The sequence below is a fragment of the Xenia sp. Carnegie-2017 genome, unplaced genomic scaffold (assembly GCF_021976095.1).
Source record: "Xenia sp. Carnegie-2017 unplaced genomic scaffold, XeniaSp_v1 HiC_scaffold_13, whole genome shotgun sequence".
NCBI lineage: Eukaryota > Metazoa > Cnidaria > Anthozoa > Malacalcyonacea > Xeniidae > Xenia > Xenia sp. Carnegie-2017.
The window spans coordinates 4,444,703-4,464,616 of NW_025813436.1; the positions used below are offsets into that span (position 1 = coordinate 4,444,703).

A 19,914-nucleotide genomic window follows, 5' to 3' on the forward strand; every position below is an offset into this window, starting at 1 on the left:
AACAATACTTGTCCACAACTAAAGTATGTAGGAACTCCAGTTTCAACATGAGATCAAATGAAGACAATAGATTTTTGTTCATAAGCACTCTAATTTTCAAGGTGAGATTAGTCCTGATAAAAACAACAAACTGGATAGTATGATTGATGACTTCACTTTAATTCTTAGATGACAGTCCTAATAAAGACAATAGACCCTAGTATTAAAGTCTATCTTCAGCATTAGATCATTTCATGTAAAGACAATGGCGGATCCAGCGATAGGCACAATAAAAATTAGAACAGTTTATTGATTGCTGTAAGAAGTTACCAAATATATTAAAAAAGAATCCAAAACTCGAAGCAGACGGCAAAAACATCAGCCCCCCAATTCACGCGTCGCCTAAATTGCCCATCAATGCCCTTCTAGTATTATTTATAACCTTAATGATGTACACAGCATGGATTTACACAGCATGGAAAACTTATAAAGTAAATGGTTTGAACCCGGGAGTATCGTTGTATGTTTGTTAACCTGGACGATCATCATTTACAAACATATGGAAAACTTATGTTATTCTTTTCTGTTTTTACAACCCACATATTCACATAGTTTAACCGTTTTTAACATTTTCCGGTATGGATGACAAATATATGTTTTTTGAAGTCTGTTAGCAGTTGAATTTAAGACGAACGAGTTTAAAAGCAATACAAACAAGTTTTCCAAACACGAGTGGCTTAAATCATCTAAAATTACAAAAAAAGGAAAGCATTGTTCAACAATTAGATTGTGATAGCATTTACTATAATATTTACGCGTAATGTGAACAAAAAAGTGAAAAATCATAGCCACTGTAGCTTAACATCCGAGAATGAATTTTGCCTCCTAAAAAACGCGTACCATATTTTGGAGTATAGATTATATATTACGATGCCACCTCCAGTATTATTAATATTCTCTGTGTACATCATTGACAAAAAGTCATATTTCTACTACATGACGTATTCGCCTATTTGGCATGTTCGCACAAAATGGCGGAAAAATCAAATATTAAATTTAATATACTGGGAACATTGGCGAGATTACACTTGTGTTTTTGCTTGTACGTCATCGGTGAGAACTTTTAACTATATGTGATATGCCAAAGAAAAAGTTTATCTGCTGAACTCCCTCATAATGCCGTTATGAATGAATAAAATGTCAAGACTGTCGCAATTATTTGGTTTCTTGAACAATGTCAAAACTATACAGGTAAATTGTCTTAATAACGGCTCCAAAGTTCGTTGTCTATCCACGACGTGGGCATGGCGATCGGGCGAAACTCGCTACAACCTGCTGGATATACAAATGCTCTCAAAATCTCTACACGAACAAATATTTGGCGAGTGCGACGACGTCCAGGATTCCGAATCGATCCGAAAGAGCATCGAACACCTTTCCGATCACGATCTTTATGGACGGTCGAAAAATCATATCGCAGATGTTCGATTTAAGCTCCCGAAGCTGAAAGGTGCAAACATTGCTGAACATTTTGAAATCATTGCAAAAGAGCAGAGTACTAACTACTTTGAAATGGCGCAAAGGTTGTCGAGAATGAGCCTACCCCCCCGACCGACGGAATGGAATTTTGAACCAGGCTGGACAAAGTACGAACTGAGAGAGAACTCGATACATGCTATTACTGTAGAATGTCCCGAGGGAGAAGTTATGGTGTTTGATGTTGAAGTTTGTGTAAATGAAGGACAGTTCCCAACATTAGCTGTCCTTGCTACACCTGATAGCTGGTATGTATACTTGTTGCAGAATACTAGGAATTTTTCCATATTTTTGTTTTCGAGTAATATTTTTGCTCATATGTCCGAGACCAGATAATAGACATCTTTTCTGTTTCCATTGAACATCCTAGCCATCAGTGATCTTTCACTGCTTTGCAAAATTTCGTACTTCTTTGTTGATTCACTGCAAAATAAGAGATTTCTAAAGCAATATGTGATGACAGTGTTTTGAAATTTACATAGCAGGACTACGTAAATTAATAACATGGCTACCCTGGTAATGGAGAGGATTCTCCATCTTGTTTAGGTACTCCTGGGTTAGTCATCGTCTTGTACAAGAGCAAAGCTATCAATGGTTTTTACATCCCAAGATGGACGATCTGATTCCTTTTCACTTGTCAGGAACATGCCCAGAGACGGACTGGCAAGAACAGCTTGTCATTGGTCATTCAGTTGGATATGACCGCAGTTTTATCAGGGAGCAGTATTTAATCAAGGTTAGTTGTGTGTAAGATTCTACTAAGTTAAATGACTACATACTAAGGTCATTGAACTTGGAATTATGAGCTTATGAATTGGAAGTCATTTAGGCTTCTATCAGGGCCCGATTCCTTTATGCATAGCCTGAATATCCAGTTGTTCGTCAATAAGAAATGAAGGCAGCTCAAGTGTTTTAGATTGCTGTTTGATATTTGGATAAAAATTGCTTCGATGTTCTTTGGGAATTGAGATGGCAGTTAATGTGGAAAATAAAGAACACTTCTGCTCTAACACAGCCAGACTTGAAGCATTTGATATTCTGTATTTGCGACGGTTTGCTATTTTCTGTGTAACATTTTTGACCTTTGCTGACGTGTAATGTTTTGAAAAACTGTGATGAAAAATGACCTGCATCAAACTAGAACAGTGCTATGATGATTCTTTTTCGTGCTTCCCTTCTCAAATAAACAAAAAGTTTCAACCTGATAGTGCGTTCTTACTGCACTTAATTACTTTGCTGGAAGTAACTTATTGTCGAAATTTTATCTTGACACATACTGAAGAGAATCTGGTGCGTGATAGTACGTCCATGCACATTTATAAGACTGCAAACGCTCCATTTATGTACATAGCGCTGTGTAATGGAGCTGGAGTACCGGAAGTGGAGTCTTAAATTCCGCAGTTTTTACAGCATTAACCGCAGTCAGTCGAATTATTTTCAGGGCTCGAAGATGTATTTCCTCGACACTCTAAGTTTGCACATGTGCATCTCTGGGCTAACCGGGTTGCAGCGCAATCTGATGAAGGCGTCCAACGTGGGCAAGGCCGAAGAAGAAGATTGGATGGACGTCGGCTGTCTAAATAATCTTCGAGATGTCCATCAGTTGTATTGTGGCGGAAAAGAACTCGAAAAAGAAAAGAGGAATATATTTATTCATGGTACTCTTGATGATGTCAAGCGAAACTTTCAGGTTGGTTGAAAAACCCGGGGAAATTTAGTAGCTAGTTTTCGCAGATGTTTTGCAGATATTGAAAGGTAGTATTGAAAGGCTTGCTTCATTTTGCTTGTTTTGCAATCTGTTTTCTGCAGTAAAATGAAATATCTCATTAATAAACAACTGTGTAAACTTTTGAAGCAAATATGTAAACGTTTGAAACATCTATATAAACTTTTGAAACAAAAGTGTAAACTTTTGAAGCAAATATGTAAACGTTTGAAACATCTATACATATAAATATTTGAATTAACTGATGTACATCTATAAAAACTTTCTGAAACAGCTATCAAGACTTTTGAAACAACTGTATAGACTTTTCTAACAATTATATAGACTTTTTAAACAATTAATATAGACTCTTAAACATTTCTGTAGACTTTGGAAACAAATGTGTAGACTTTTGAAACAACTCTATAGACTTTTGAAACATTTTTATAGACTTTTGAAACATCTGTATAGACTTTTGAAACAACTATATAGACTTTTGAAACAAATATAGACTTTTGAAACATTTTTATAGACTTTTGAAACATCTGTATAGACTTTTGAAACAACTATATAGACTTTTGAAACAAATATAGACTTTTGAAACAATTTTATAGACTTTTGAAACAATTATATAGACTTTTGAAACAAATATAGACTTTTGAAACAATTTTATAGACTTTTCAAACAACTCTATAGACTTTTGAAACATTTTTATAGACTTTTGAAACATCTGTATAGACTTTTGAAACAACTATATAGACTTTTGAAACAAATATAGACTTTTGAAACATTTTTATAGACTTTTGAAACATCTGTATAGACTTTTGAAACAAATATAGACTTTTTGAAACAATTTTATAGACTTTTGAAACAATTATATAGACTTTTTAAGCAATTAATATAGACTCTTAAACATTCATGTAGACTTTGGAAACAAATGTGTAGACTTTTCAAACAACTCTATGGACGATTGAAGCATCTATATAGACTTTTAAACATCTATACCTATAGACGTTTGAATGTAATCTATAACAGCTGTATAGACTTTTGGAACAACTTTATAAACTTTTGGAAACAACTATATAGACTTTTGAAACAACCACATTTATTATTGGAATGAGTAAATTTCATTGTAATGTAATGAGTGTTGATCTAAATAGTGAAAGTCTTGGCAGTGATAAATGCATTCTCACCCAGGATCTAATGACTTACTGCTCGGACGACGTTCTCTCAACTCATGAAGTTTTCTGTTGTGTGTGGCCGCTTTATCAAGAGCGCTTTCCTCACCCAGTAAGCTTTGCGGGCATGCTGGAGATGAGCGTTGCCTACTTGCCAGTGAATCAGAGCTGGGAGAAATACATTGCAGACTGTGAGGACACGTACGAGGACCTTGAGAGAGAAATGAAAAGCTCGTTGATGCGACTCGCCGACAACGCCTGCCATCTTCTACACAACGAGAAGTAAGTTTTAATGTGTCCTTGTCATGAGCATTTGCATTGCACTAGAAATGAATTGTAGTATTCGACAGATAAAAGCATCAGTTTCTTCATCCAACAAAGTTTTGAACTTGAGCTGCGTGGCACTAGAGATATCATGCTATAACGGCTGTCGCTCACGAGAGTCATGAGCTGAGCAAAGAGTTATTTGTGTCCGTAAGCTCAGCCAATACCTCGTTGCATGCGGGTAGAATTCACTGAGTTTTGCGCCTCATACAACCTTTCCTTGCCTTTCAAGCGTGTTTGATATTTTTTACCAAGCAAGGCAGAAATCTCACCGCTTGCGCTGCATGTGAGCTCGATGCTGACGTAAAATCAATTAGCAAACCAATAGCGGCGCGTTCTTTTATCTCATGACTGGAAACAGCAAATCATCGGCTGCATCTTCCTGTCTATTAAGTTTGTTTTTGCATAGGTACGTATGTGTGTACATAGGTACGTATGTGTGATGACGTTGTATTTCAGGTACAAGAATGATCTTTGGCTCTGGGATCTTGATTGGTCCGTTCAAGATGTCCGCATTAAAAAGATGAAGCCACCGAAGAAGGGAAGAAAGGGAAGACTTCCAGCTGAACAGGAAATAAGACCAAGCAACGGAAAGGTATGATCGAAACTTGTGTGCAAAAACAGCGTGTTCAGGTCCCTCCCTATAACATTGATTGTTGGGTGGGGGGTGTTTCATGTATTCAGTTGTGCCCGACTGGAATTAGGCATGTCTCTTTCAAAAGATATCAGTCTGGCTCAACTGAGTATATGAATGGACCACCCCACCCCTCCTCTTAACGTTCTAGGGACGGCCCTGTACATATCACTCACTGTGTGTTTAACTGTTTTTTTGTTTCTTGTGTAGTGAACATAACTCCGTGGCAAACTAACCTATTAGACACAATAACGAAACTCTAAGAACCGCCGAAGATTCTTTGACCTTCTCGACTCTCTAGATAGACTTCACTTCGTACTGTACTGAACTTATTTCAGCTTCTACTGACCTTTTTATGAACTCCAGTTAGCTAATTGTAATGTTACTAAATAAAGATTATTATGGCAGAGTTACTAAATTTAGGTGTTACATAGTTCTTTAAAGTTCTATAGTCAGCACGACTACTAATTATAGAAAGTTCTTCAACATCAGCTAACATCAATATAAATATTCTGTTCTGTGTTCATTTCGGGATTTGACATTAAATATCGAGAAAATTTGGCGCTCACGTTAAAAGTTGAATCAACCTATAAAACCATTGGTATTTTAGTCCCGAATTAATGGTTGTATTACTTTAAATGGTCGTACTACTTTAAAATGGTCATATTTCTTTAAATTCCCATATTACTTTAAATGGTCTATCATATTGCTTTAAATGCTGTGTACCATTTTGATGAAATTGTACTTATGCCATAAAGGTAGACTTTCATATTATCGCTTTCTTTCAGAAAGAGGACGAACTTGAGGAAGACATTGATATTGAAGATATTATATCTCGTATACCTCCGGTTGAAGATGTTCTGTATAAGAAAAGGCAGCATTTACCTGGCTATCCACTGTATGTCGTTGCATATTCAAAATTTACTTACATCAAATTTAGTGTCTTCGTCAGATGTGATCTGATGTTGAAATTTGAGTCTTTAAACGTACTCCACATTTGTATTCTCATCAGGAGTGATCTGATTTCAAAACCTTAGGTCTGTATACCACACACCGTCTAGTGTATTCATAAGATATGAAATTATGTTGCAACTTTAATCTTTGTACACTCCTATCTTTATCTCATGGTTTCTGACATCGAAACGTGGGTTTTTTTATTTAGTCCAGTCAAATGCGTCGACCTTAGAGCACGCGATATTGAAACATGAAAAGACGCATGCTGAAAGGCCAATGTGGTTTAGTGTTGAGGCCTTAGACATTTTACGGAAAAGAAGCATCTTCATCAGGAGTTCTCTGATGTTGAAACTTTTGTTCCTATTTTGTCTAATCCTTTGTCTTCACAAGAAGTTATTTAATGTTAAGTAATTTTATACTGCCTCATAAACAGTCTTCCCATAAAATAATGAAAAATTGTGGAAAAATGAAGTCCATAAATGTTATCTGTAAACATCTGACCTATTTTATTGACTTTAGATGGTATAGGAAATTGTGTCCGAGGGCAGACTCGGATGACTGGAGCCGTGGATCAATTCTAGTCAGTGCTCAGTGTCGTGTTGGCCCGAGTCTTTTGCGCATGAGTTGGGACGGCTTTCCGCTGTACTATCATGCGCGTCATGGTTGGGGATACCTGGTCCCCGGGAGAACCAGCAACCTTGTGGAAAATGACATGCAGAGAAGTTTTCCATTGAGGCAAGTGGAAAACTTTGATCGAATATCTTAAACCTTATTATGAGCTTTGCTCTTTGTGAACAGGGCATTTCAAGAACTTTGGCAGCGTTTGAAGAATGTCAACGGTCATCGGAGTACGGGTGCTATTGATGCTCCTCCCGAAGATGGCGAAAATGTCCAGGATTTGTGTGAAGGCGAACTTTGGAGCTCCGTTGAAGAGAATGAGTTGAAAAAACAAGGTAAGTGAGTGTTTTAAGGATCGTGTACTGCGGAGATCCAAAATCATTTTGGTTCTGATGAAGACTGTAGCTACAGTGTTGTATACGAAAATCAAGTTTTGGCATGCGATCACACATCTGATACATACACTAATATGAAGTATGTGGAAAGTCAGGTTTGACTGCATATCACTACCAATGAATGCTCTGCAACGGAAGAATATTTAAAATAAATAAGCGCTTCAGTTTTAACATCATGTAACTCGTGATGAAGACATCAAAGTGGAGTGTTAAAGCACTGAAGTTTCCAATAAAAACAGTCGTTTTTATAGTGTTAACGGATAATCGCTACTGACAACTGCCTTAGCAAAATTATGTATGTTGTAGAATATTGATTCCATACACCACGTTCAAAAAACCTCCTTTGCTTTATAGCAGTGATCCATCTTATATTTAGTGTTAGGCAGAACTACATCGCCCAAAAGTAGAATCTCTCGGAAGCGTGATACGCCTGATTTTCATCACGGTGTCGGACCTTTTAATGACGTCGATCTTCCCGGTGTGTGGTTTTTTCGCATCCCTCATAAGGTACTCTCATGACGTGAATGGAATGAGTTTAGTAGTATGAAACGGTGAAAAACGTGTAGACGAAACATTTTTTATTACGCAACAAAGCTGGTACCAAGAATCCTTTAAGGGTAGAAATATTTAGGCATAAGTAATTTTGGAATTTTTGTATAAATTTCATTTTCTTTGAACAAGAACGAGAGTCGTCCGGTTGTCTAATTCGCGTACATGTTTCGCTTTCAGAACGGGGAAAAATTTAAATGCGGTAACCCACTTGCCAAGGACTACATTGGCAAAATGGAAGATGGAACATTGAAATCTGAGGGGGATGAAAGTGCCGAACGGACTTTGGTTCTCAACAAAATGATTTCATTTTGGAGAAACGCAAAACAAAGGATCATGTATGTATATGTATAAATATGTATGCATATTTATGCATGTGTACGTATGTGTATGTGTATGTATGTATATGTATCCATATTTATGTATGTGTACGTTTGTGTATGTGTATGTATGTATATGTATGCATATTTATGCATGTGTACGTATGTGTATGTGTATGTATGTATATGTATCCATATTTATGTATGTGTACGTATGTGTATGTGTATGTATGTATATGTATGCATATTTATGTATGTGTACGTATGTGTATGTATACGTATGTATATGTATGCCATTATTTTGCCTGTTTAAAAGCTTACGTTGTTATCGGAAAAGATCGATTTTCCTTCAGTGTTGTCTTCCTTAAATTATTCAATTTATTTAAACCGTATTATCTGCCTTTATTATATCAGTTGCTTAAAATGATCCCCTAACATTTTATTCTAAGGTTTCAACCTATGCCAATGCCAATGCTTGGTGTATTAATCTCCCAGCACCTTACTGTGAGAAATTCATCTTAAATCTTGATATTTATTTTGCTAGGTCGCAATTGTATGTTTGGTTGGAGAAAGACGATCTTCCAGTTAATGTGGTGAAGTAAGTTGACTACTTTTGATAGCTGGTGATTTGTAAGACATAAAGTCTGTCCTTAATGTACATGGCCAATATTTGCAATTTACGTTTTGAATGTTTGTGGCTGCCAGACTCGTTTATGAATCTTGATAACCGCCTCCACTGTCAGCAAAATTATATTTTACGTACTTAACAGCTTCTTCCTGGATGTGTTTTATAGCAAATGCGTTAAACGCTGTTTCTGTTCAATTGTCGTGTTGATCATCTTTATGTGTTGTGCTCAGTTGTCGTGTAGATCATCTTTCTGTGTTGTTTTCACTCGTCCTTTAGATATCTTTATGTGTTGTGTTCCCTTGTTGTGTAGATATCTTTATGTGTTGTGTTCCCTTGTTGTGTAGATATCTTTATGTGTTGTGTTCCCTTGTTGTGTAGATCATCTTTATGTGTTGTTTTCACTCGTCCTGTAGATATTTTTATGTGTTGTGTTCCCTTGTTGTGTAGATATCTTTATGTGTTGTGTTCCCTTGTTGTGTAGATCATCTTGCTGTGTTGTTTTCACTCGTCCTGTAGATATCTTTATGTGTTGTGTTCCCTTGTTGTGTAGATATCTTTGTGTGTTGTGTTCCCTTGTTGTGTAGATCATCTTGCTGTGTTGTTTTCACTCGTCCTGTAGATATCTTTATGTGTTGTGTTCCCTTGCTGTGTAGATCATCTTTATGTGTTGTGTTCCCTTGTTGTGGAGACCATCTTTATGTGTTGTGTTCAGTTGTTGTGTAGATCATCTTGCTGTGTTGTTTTCACTCGTCCTGTAGTTATCATTATGTGTTGTGTTCCCTTGTTGTGTAGATCATCTTGCTGTGTTGTTTTCACTAGTCCTGTAGTTATCTTTATGTGTTGTGTTCCCTTGTTGTGTAGATCATCTTGCTGTGTTGTTTTCACTCGTCCTGTAGATATCTTTATGTGTTGTGTTCCCTTGTTGTGCAGATCATCTTGCTGTGTTGTTTTCACTCGTCCTGTAGATATCTTTATGTGTTGTGTTCCCTTGTTGTGCAGATCATCTTGATGTGTTGTTTTCACTCGTCCTGTAGATATCTTTATGTGTTGTGTTCCCTTGTTGTGTAGATCATCTTGCTGTGTTGTTTTCACTCGTCCTGTAGATATCTTTATGTGTTGTGTTCCCATGTTGTGCAGATCATCTTGCTGTGTTGTTTTCACTCGTCCTGTAGATATCTTTATGTGTTGTGTTCCCTTGTTGTGCAGATCATCTTGCTGTGTTGTTTTCACTCGTCCTGTAGATATCTTTATGTGTTGTGTTCCCTTGTTGTGTAGATCATCTTGCTGTGTTGTTTTCACTCGTCCTGTAGATATCTTTATGTGTTGTGTTCCCTTGTTGTGTAGATATCTTTATGTGTTGTGTTCTCTTGTTGTGTAGATCATCTTGCTGTGTTGTTTTCACTCGTCCTGTAGATATCTTTATGTGTTGTGTTCTCTTGTTGTGTAGATCATCTTTATGTGTTGTGTTCCCTTGTTGTGTTGATATCTTTATGTGTTGTTTTCAGTTGTTGTGCAGATCATCTTGCTGTGTTGTTTTCACTCGTCCTGTAGTTATCTTTATGTGTTGTGTTCCCTTGTTGTGTAGATCATCTTGCTGTGTTGTTTTTCACTCGTCCTGTAGATATCTTTATGTGTTGTGTTCCCTTGTTGTGCAGATCATCTTGCTGTGTTGTTTTCACTCGTCCTGTAGATATCTTTATGTGTTGTGTTCCCTTGTTGTGCAGATCATCTTGCTGTGTTGTTTTCACTCGTCCTGTTGATATCTTTATGTGTTGTGTTCCCTTGTTGTGCAGATCATCTTGCTGTGTTGTTTTCACTCGTCCTGTAGATATCTTTATGTGTTGTGTTCCCTTGTTGTGCAGATCATCTTGCTGTGTTGTTTTCACTCGTCCTGTAGATATCTTTATGTGTTGTGTTCCCTTGTTGTGTAGATATCTTTATGTGTTGTGTTCTCTTGTTGTGTAGATCATCTTGCTGTGTTGTTTTCACTCGTCCTGTAGATATCTTTATGTGTTGTGTTCCCTTGTTGTGCAGATCATCTTGCTGTGTTGTTTTCACTCGTCCTGTAGATATCTTTATGTGTTGTGTTCCCTTGTTGTGCAGATCATCTTGCTGTGTTGTTTTCACTCGTCCTGTAGATATCTTTATGTGTTGTGTTCCCTTGTTGTGTAGATCATCTTGCTGTGTTGTTTTCACTCGTCCTGTAGATATCTTTATGTGTTGTGTTCCCTTGTTGTGTAGATATCTTTATGTGTTGTGTTCTCTTGTTGTGTAGATCATCTTGCTGTGTTGTTTTCACTCGTCCTGTAGATATCTTTATGTGTTGTGTTCTCTTGTTGTGTAGATCATCTTTATGTGTTGTGTTCCTTGTTGTGTTGATATCTTTATGTGTTGTTTTCAGTTGTTGTGCAGATCATCTTGCTGTGTTGTTTTCACTCGTCCTGTAGTTATCTTTATGTGTTGTGTTCCCTTGTTGTGTAGATCATCTTGCTGTGTTGTTTTCACTCGTCCTGTAGATATCTTTATGTGTTGTGTTCCCTTGTTGTGCAGATCATCTTGCTGTGTTGTTTTCACTCGTCCTGTAGATATCTTTATGTGTTGTGTTCCCTTGTTGTGCAGATCATCTTGCTGTGTTGTTTTCACTCGTCCTGTAGATATCTTTATGTGTTGTGTTCCCTTGTTGTGCAGATCATCTTGCTGTGTTGTTTTCACTCGTCCTGTAGATATCTTTATGTGTTGTGTTCCCTTGTTGTGTAGATATCTTTATGTGTTGTGTTCTCTTGTTCTGTAGATCATCTTGCTGTGTTGTTTTCACTCGTCCTGTAGATATCTTTATGTGTTGTGTTCTCTTTTTGTGTAGATCATCTTTATGTGTTGTGTTCCCTTGTTGTGGAGACCATCTTTATGTGTTGTGTTCAGTTGTTATGTAGATCATCTTGCTGTGTTGTTTTCACTCGTCCTGCAGTTATCTTTATGTGTTGTGTTCCCTTGTTGTGTAGATCATCTTGCTGTGTTGTTTTCACTCGTCCTGTAGATATCTTTATGTGTTGTGTTCCCTTGTTGTGCAGATCATCTTGCTGTGTTGTTTTCACTCGTCCTGTAGATATCTTTATGTGTTGTGTTCCCTTGTTGTGCAGATCATCTTGATGTGTTGTTTTCACTCGTCCTGTAGATATCTTTATGTGTTGTGTTCCCTTGTTGTGTAGATCATCTTGCTGTGTTGTTTTCACTCGTCCTGTAGATATCTTTATGTGTTGTGTTCCCTTGTTGTGCAGATCATCTTGCTGTGTTGTTTTCACTCGTCCTGTAGATATCTTTATGTGTTGTGTTCCCTTGTTGTGCAGATCATCTTGCTGTGTTGTTTTCACTCGTCCTGTAGATATCTTTATGTGTTGTGTTCCCTTGTTGTGCAGATCATCTTGCTGTGTTGTTTTCACTCGTCCTGTAGATATCTTTATGTGTTGTGTTCCCTTGTTGTGTAGATATCTTTATGTGTTGTGTTCTCTTGTTGTGTAGATCATCTTGCTGTGTTGTTTTCACTCGTCCTGTAGATATCTTTATGTGTTGTGTTCTCTTGTTGTGTAGATCATCTTTATGTGTTGTGTTCCCTTGTTGTGTTGATATCTTTATGTGTTGTTTTCAGTTGTTGTGCAGATCGTCTTGCTGTGTTGTTTTCACTCGTCCTGTAGTTATCTTTATGTGTTGTGTTTCCTTGTTGTGTAGATCATCTTGCTGTGTTGTTTTCACTCGTCCTGTAGATATCTTTATGTGTTGTGTTCCCTTGTTGTGCAGATCATCTTGCTGTGTTGTTTTCACTCGTCCTGTAGATATCTTTATATGTTGTGTTCCCTTGTTGTGCAGATCATCTTGCTGTGTTGTTTTCACTCGTCCTGTAGATATCTTTATGTGTTGTGTTCCCTTGTTGTGCAGATCATCTTGCTGTGTTGTTTTCACTCGTCCTGTAGATATCTTTATGTGTTGTGTTCCCTTGTTGTGCAGATCATCTTGCTGTGTTGTTTTCACTCGTCCTGTAGATATCTTTATGTGTTGTGTTCCCTTGTTGTGTAGATATCTTTATGTGTTGTGTTCTCTTGTTGTGTAGATCATCTTGCTGTGTTGTTTTCACTCGTCCTGTAGATATCTTTATGTGTTGTGTTCTCTTGTTGTGTAGATCATCTTTATGTGTTGTGTTCCCTTGTTGTGGAGACCATCTTTATGTGTTGTGTTCAGTTGTTATGTAAATCATCTTGCTGTGTTGTTTTCACTCGTCCTGTAGATATCATTATGTGTTGTGTTCCCTTATTGTGGAGATCATCTTTATGTGTTGTGTTCCCTTGTTGTGTAGATATCTTTATGCGTTGTTTTCAGTTGTTGTGTAGATCATCTTTCTGTGTTGTTTTCACTCGTCCTGTAGATATCATTATGTGTTGTGTTCCTTGTTGTGGAGATCATCTTTATGTGTTGTTTTCAGTTGTTATGTAGATCATCTTTCTGTGTTGTTTTCACTCGTCCTGTAGATATCATTATGTGTTGTGTTCCTTGTTGTGGAGATCATCTTTATGTGTTGTGTTCAGTTGTTATGTAGATCATCTTTCTGTGTTGTTTTCACTCGTCCTGTAGATATCATTATGTGTTGTGTTCCCTTGTTGTGGAGATCATCTTTATGTGTTGTGTTCCCTTGTCGTGTAGATCATCTTGCTGTGTTGTTTTCATTCGTTCTGTAGATATCATTTTGTGTTGTGTTCCCTTGTTGTGGAGATCATCTTTATGTGTTGTGTTCTGTTGTTATGTAGATCATCTTGCTGTGTTGTTTTCACTCGTCCTGTAGATATCATTATGTGTTGTGTTCCCTTGTTGTGGAGATCATCTTTATGTGTTGTGTTCCCTTGTCGTGTAGATCATCTTTATGTGTTGTGTTCAGTTGTCCTGTAGATCATCTTTATGTGTTGTTTCCTCTTGTCATCTAGATATCTTTGTGTGTTGTTTTCATTTGTCGTGCAGATCATCTACAAATGTTATGTTTACATATCGTCTAGATCACAAGGTTATTCTTCGGATGAGCAATATGGTGCGATATTACCCAGGTTGATTACTGCCGGTACAGTAACACGTCGGGCAGTCGAGCCAACATGGATGACAGCCAGCAATCCGAGGGTAAGAAAAGTGGATTTCATAATGATGAATCTGAAGAAAAAATACTGAGCATTTATCCCTTTTATGTCATTGATCCAATCGGAAATCTCATTCTTGTTACTTGGATATGTACTGTCCTAAACTATGTGATGATAAGTCCTTTAAGTGGTGTTGAGCTACTCTGAGTGTTATCTTTACAACCTACATATCCAGGCTGACCGCGTTGGATCAGAACTGAAAGCGCTCATACGTGCTCCGCCAGGATACTGCTTTGTTGGGGCGGATGTCGACAGCCAAGAGTTGTGGATTGCCGCTTTATTGGGTGATGCAAACTTCGCCAGAACACATGGTAGGTTGACGCAAACCTCGCCAGAACACATGGTAGGTTGACGCAAACCTCGCCAGAACACATGGTAGGTTGTGACCATATATATATTAAACATAAATTGCTGACGATTTTGTTTTTCGGAGTACGCGATAGCAGCCCAAACCTGACTCCACTATTTCAAGGCTTCCTCGCGAGAAAATTGTTCGTTTGACGAACCGTTGAAGCGCGCTAATTCACTCCCACGATTGGAAGGGAAAGATGTGTTCATGTACCATGACCAGCCGGCAATTTAAAGAAGTATAGTGTAAAGCAATTTCCGAAAAAGCAAGACATCTTGAGATTCCAAAATATGCATCAAGACAAGACGAGAAGTGAACTGTAAATTTTCGACTTTATTTCAAAGTCATCCTCAGACAGAACATTCTGTCTGAAGATGACTTTGAAATAAAGTCGAAAATTTACAGTTCACTTCTCGTCTTGTTTTGATGCATATTTTGCAATCTCAAGAGATCTTGCTTTTTCGGAATTTGCTTTATACTATATGTGTTCATGTGTTTATGATTATTAGGAAGTACGGCGTTTGGGTGGATGACGCTACAGGGTAAAAAATCTGAGGGAACCGATCTTCACAGCAAAACTGCAGACACCATTGGAATAACACGAGAACATGCGAAGGTAAACTTACGGGATGATTGAGTATACGAACTTTGTATCCTGGGATAATTTTCGTATGAGTCTTATTTTGTTGCTTGCGTTTGAAATTAATTTGACCTAAATCGTTTTTTCAATTCACTCTGGAAAACTGTGTAAACTCTTTTTAAACCATTCATTATATTGGCTTTATAATGATAGTGTTGAAACAAAGTCTCGACCCCCTTTACGTGCATGGTTCACATGGATTTCAACAAACCTCTATCGCCCACATTCCCGCTCCCAACATCTACGTCAAACTGGGTTAGTCACCGTTATTTGGTTAAATAATGTTAGTCTGAAACGAGTGGAAAAAAAGTTTTACGTCAACCATATTTATTATTTCTGATGCTATGAAGCTGTGGTAATTTGATATTCACTTTTAGTGCGTGTGTACGGCTAGTTTATGAAGTAAAAAGAAAAGTTATGATTGAAAATAGGTTCTATAGGTTTACTTCAGTTCACTTTGACTTGATTGTAGGTTTTTAACTACGGACGGATTTACGGCGCTGGGATTACTTTTGCCGAGAAATTACTTCTGCAATTCAATCATCGTCTCACGGAAAACGAAGCCAGGAGCAAAGCCGAAAAACTTTATGCTGCCACCAAAGGGATTCAAAGGTGTTTTAGTTTATCCGTCACGGGCAATAATCATGTCCAGCGTCTTTTGTCGAACTGGTCTGAAGCCTGAAACTTTATACCATGATTTAGTCTAGAATTTTGTTTCGAAATCGTAAACAATAATCACAATGAGAAACTATGATTATCGTTATAAAGGCCAGTCGTCATCGGCAGTGCTTTTGTGCTCTAACTTAAGTCCATATTTTCTTAAGTGTAGTAGCGTTTTTACGGTGGCTCACAAGGGACACCACACAAAATAATAAGAATTATACAAAATAAAGATATTAATACAAACACAAAATACACCACACACCTACAAAATTAAAATACAAACACAAAATACATTATACACACACAAAATAAAAATACACACATACAAAATATGATCGCGGGCGCTTGCAGTGTCGGATAGCTGACTACTATCAGTTTATTATAAGTTTATTATAACCTGACGTTTTACGGTGGCCGGTACGGGTCACCAGAAAAATAATTTAAAAAACATAACAAACAATAAGAAAACATCACTCAAAATCATACTACACATTTCAAAATACTCACTACACATTTCAAAATACTCACTACACATTTCAAAATACTACACATTTCAAAATACTCACTACACATTTCAATATACTACACATTTCAAAATACTCGCTACACATTTCAAAATACTCACTACACATTTCAAAATACTCACTACACATTTCAAAATTCTCGCTACACATTTCAAAATACTCACTACACATTTCAAAATACTCACTACACATTTCAAAATTCTCGCTACACATTTCAAAATACTCAGTACACATTTCAAAATACTCGCTACACATTTCAAAATAGTCACTACACATTCGTCCCAGTCTTACCCTGGTCTGGCCTGCCCACGGTCGTCATTAGTTTACATATACGAAATTGACGTGATGGCAGAAAGCTGATATAAATATACGCTTCTGATATTACTAATAGTTCAGTACGAGTAAGGATATTTTGATGCTATTGTGGCGATATGTTGTCTATGTGGAATTCGGCACATAGACAAACATATCGCCACAATAGCATCAAAATATGCGATACGCGTACATGAACTATTAGTAGTATTTCTTCCAGGGATTTCTTGGTCTTGGTTAGACAACACAACATGAGTGGTCAATCTACAGATTGCATGTAATTGTATTTGTATTGGTTATATTCGAAAGTCGTTAGTTTAACTAATGCACTTATTGACGTGACTGGTATTGAAGTTCTAAATTTATTGCTTTTACTCAAAATTACCGAACTTTTCCTTTTCTTTGGCGTTTCTTGTGCAACAAATTATAGCACTATGTGTAAATTTCCTCTTTGGTTTCCTTGTTATTTTTGTAACGCATCACACAAGTACGTACGCGACATAGCGAATGCAAATTCTATACTCAAATTTTTGCTATTAAAGTACGGACATGTGTCGAAAGCCACTGCAAATACATTTGCTTGCGATATGTAGATCGTCTACTAATGTTGTTGCCCGACCAAGTCCAGCAAAACCCTGGAAGAATTTCTGATTAGAGTTCAGCCAATATTTTCATGCTATTATCCCAATGTCCCATTTTGTTTGTTTTGTGAAATGCGGAATTATATATTTATGCTTACTTTATGATGTCACTTTATTCCAAAGCCATCATCAGAGTATATATATAATATATTAATCCAGGATTAATATTTTATGATGTCACGTCAGTTTCGTAGATGGAAACTGATGACCGTGGGCAGACCAGACCAGGGTAAGACTGGGACGAATGTGTAGTGAGTATTTTGAAATGTGTAGTGAGTATTTTGAAATGTGTACTGAGTATTTTGAAATGTGTAGTGAGTATTTTGAAATGTGCGAGTATTTTGAAATGTGTAGTGAGTATTTTGAAATGTGTAGTGAGTATTTTGAAATGTGTAGCGAGTATTTTGAAATGTGTAGCGAGTATTTTGAAATGTGTAGCGAGTATTTTGAAATGTGTAGTGAGTATTTTGAAATGTGTAGTGAGTATTTTGAAATGTGTAGTGAGTATTTTGAAATGTGTAGTATGATTTTGAGTGATGTTTTCTTATTGTTTGTTATGTTTTCTAAATTATTTTTCTGGTGACCCGTACCGGCCCACCGTAAACGTTTACTCCTCATTTGACTCTGAAGATGACTACCGCTAAGGTTGTCGAAACGTCAGTCAACAACAACAAAAGCAGTCCTTCTCAGGACTATACCAACCTGGACGATCTACATTTACAAACATGTAACGATACTCCCGGGTTCAAACCATTTACTTTAGTTTATTACAAGGTTGTAACCAGATGTGTGTAATTGTGAATTTAACATGTGGTCGACTAGTACTTGTCGTCGTATTTAACAGTTTTAACTGCGAAATATTTTGAATGACATTTGGAAAGGAATCGAAAGCAAGGTCTTGCGATACTGAAGCGAAAAACAAATAAGAGAAATAATAAGCAATTATTGGATGATGTTGAACATGATATCAAGAATTATTCAGACCGAGGTCAATGTTTTTTCCTCAGCTTCGCTTCTTCCGATAACATTGTTACAAAAATATTTCGCAGTTAAAACTGTTAAATACGACGACAAGTACTCGTCGACCACATTTTAAAATCACAATTACACATATCTGATTACAACCTTATAATAAACTGATAGTAGTCAGCTATCCGACACTGCAAGCGCCCGCGATCATATTTTGTGTGTGTATTTTTATTTTATGTGTGTATTTTATTTTGTGTGTGTATTTTTATTTTGTTTGTGTATAATGTATTTTGTTTGTGCATAATGTATTTTGTGTGTGTATAATGTATTTTGTGTGTGTGTAATGTATTTTGTGTGTGTATAATGTATTTTGTGTGTGTGTAATGTATTTTGTGTGTGTATAATGTATTTTGTGTGTGTGTAATGTATTTTGTGTGTGTATAATGTATTTTGTGTGTGTATAATGTATTTTGTGTGTGTGTAATGTATTTTGTGTATGTAGTGATATCTTTATTTTGTATAATTCTTATTATTTTGTGTGGTGTCCCTTGTGAGCCACCGTACGTTTTAATGTGTTTTGATTTTTGACGTGGATCTTTATATACTCTAGTCGATTGAACGCAAGTGATATAATGTCGAATTTCGAGTCTTCCTGTTGAGTGTCGACAACGGTTGTGCTCTGCGTGTCTTTAAATCCTTTATTTTAGTGTGTTCATTAGAATTGATGTGAAGTTAAGATATTGTTGAAAATAAGGTCAAAGGCAAAATTTCTTTTAGAAGTATAGCGTAATGATATTTCATTGGAGTTATTCCGCACCTTTAGGCATCGGTTGTCTGATTATGGTATGAGGATTGCTATCAAGTATAAATATGACAGTTTCGTCACCGACGACGGTTTCATGGACAGTAAAATTTACTACGAGCTGCTGAGGAAGTCTCGAAGATTCAGGTAAATATATTTCGTTTTCCTTTTTTAGGTATTTCATGGTTTCCTGTTGCATACGTTGTGTTCGTCAAGAATTGTTCGGGGTTGGGTCGGTATATGTATGTATGTATGAAAAGGATTCATGATAGTAATGATAGGTTGCCAAAGTACAATCATAATAGGAACGCTTTAGAGGTGATAAGTCTAATGAGCTGAACAGTCGAGGCCCGTTTCCGCTTAAGAATTTTCCACGGAACGTATAATTTTCCAGGTTGTGCATGCTGTCACAGGACTAATAGATACATTGATATGATATTAGATAGGTTCTTACTGTCTGGAAGCAATTACTCAAAATGAGTTTGCTAAACCTCTATGGTCTGTAATTGTATCGAGAACAACGCCAAGTGAAGTGGGATGCCATTAATATGATCGGCCTATTTATTGTGTCTTTATCTTACGATTCACGAACGGTTGTTTGTAGAGATCACGGCGAGGTGATGAGTTTGTACAAGGAATGGCAAAAAGGAAGGTAAAACTCAATGAATAATTACTTTATTAATATGTGCTTGAATCCCTAGAAGAATAATCACACAATCACACCTTAAAAATTTTATTCTCAAACTCAAAAGTATCCTCTCTCACTCACTTTATTCTCAACATTACTCTACTTCCGTTCCGCCTATGCTCTTTGTATTGCTCCCTATCGTCCACGACGCACCCGAATGTACCAATTGGACACAACTTTAAGATAATTTGCAGCACCCCTTCGAATGTAAGGTTTCGTGTTCGTGGGAGGATTTTCATATTTTGCACTGGGGTTTTGCTGTAAGTTTAACCGATTTAACCCATTGGAGGTATATTGTTTCAAATATTTACTTATAAAGCTTGATGTATAACTAC

General features: G+C 36.8%; 1 protein-coding gene across 1 annotated transcript in view; it reads left to right on the forward strand.

Annotated features, from left to right (window-relative positions):
• The first annotated feature begins 1,011 nt into the window (after positions 1-1,011).
• Positions 1,012-19,914, forward strand: part of LOC124455929 (DNA polymerase subunit gamma-1-like) — a 28,989-nt gene continuing 10,086 nt past the window's right edge. The window contains exons 1-17 of the mRNA XM_047006545.1: positions 1,012-1,763; positions 2,062-2,251; positions 2,957-3,205; positions 4,418-4,680; positions 5,182-5,317; positions 6,145-6,254; positions 6,830-7,045; positions 7,109-7,263; positions 7,700-7,830; positions 8,053-8,210; positions 8,737-8,790; positions 13,857-13,974; positions 14,167-14,302; positions 14,850-14,956; positions 15,453-15,592; positions 18,913-19,038; positions 19,496-19,543. Coding sequence (XP_046862501.1) covers positions 1,168-1,763; positions 2,062-2,251; positions 2,957-3,205; positions 4,418-4,680; positions 5,182-5,317; positions 6,145-6,254; positions 6,830-7,045; positions 7,109-7,263; positions 7,700-7,830; positions 8,053-8,210; positions 8,737-8,790; positions 13,857-13,974; positions 14,167-14,302; positions 14,850-14,956; positions 15,453-15,592; positions 18,913-19,038; positions 19,496-19,543 — 2,933 coding nt within the window. The 5' untranslated portion in view covers positions 1,012-1,167. The remainder of the gene's footprint in view (positions 1,764-2,061; positions 2,252-2,956; positions 3,206-4,417; positions 4,681-5,181; positions 5,318-6,144; positions 6,255-6,829; positions 7,046-7,108; positions 7,264-7,699; positions 7,831-8,052; positions 8,211-8,736; positions 8,791-13,856; positions 13,975-14,166; positions 14,303-14,849; positions 14,957-15,452; positions 15,593-18,912; positions 19,039-19,495; positions 19,544-19,914) is intronic.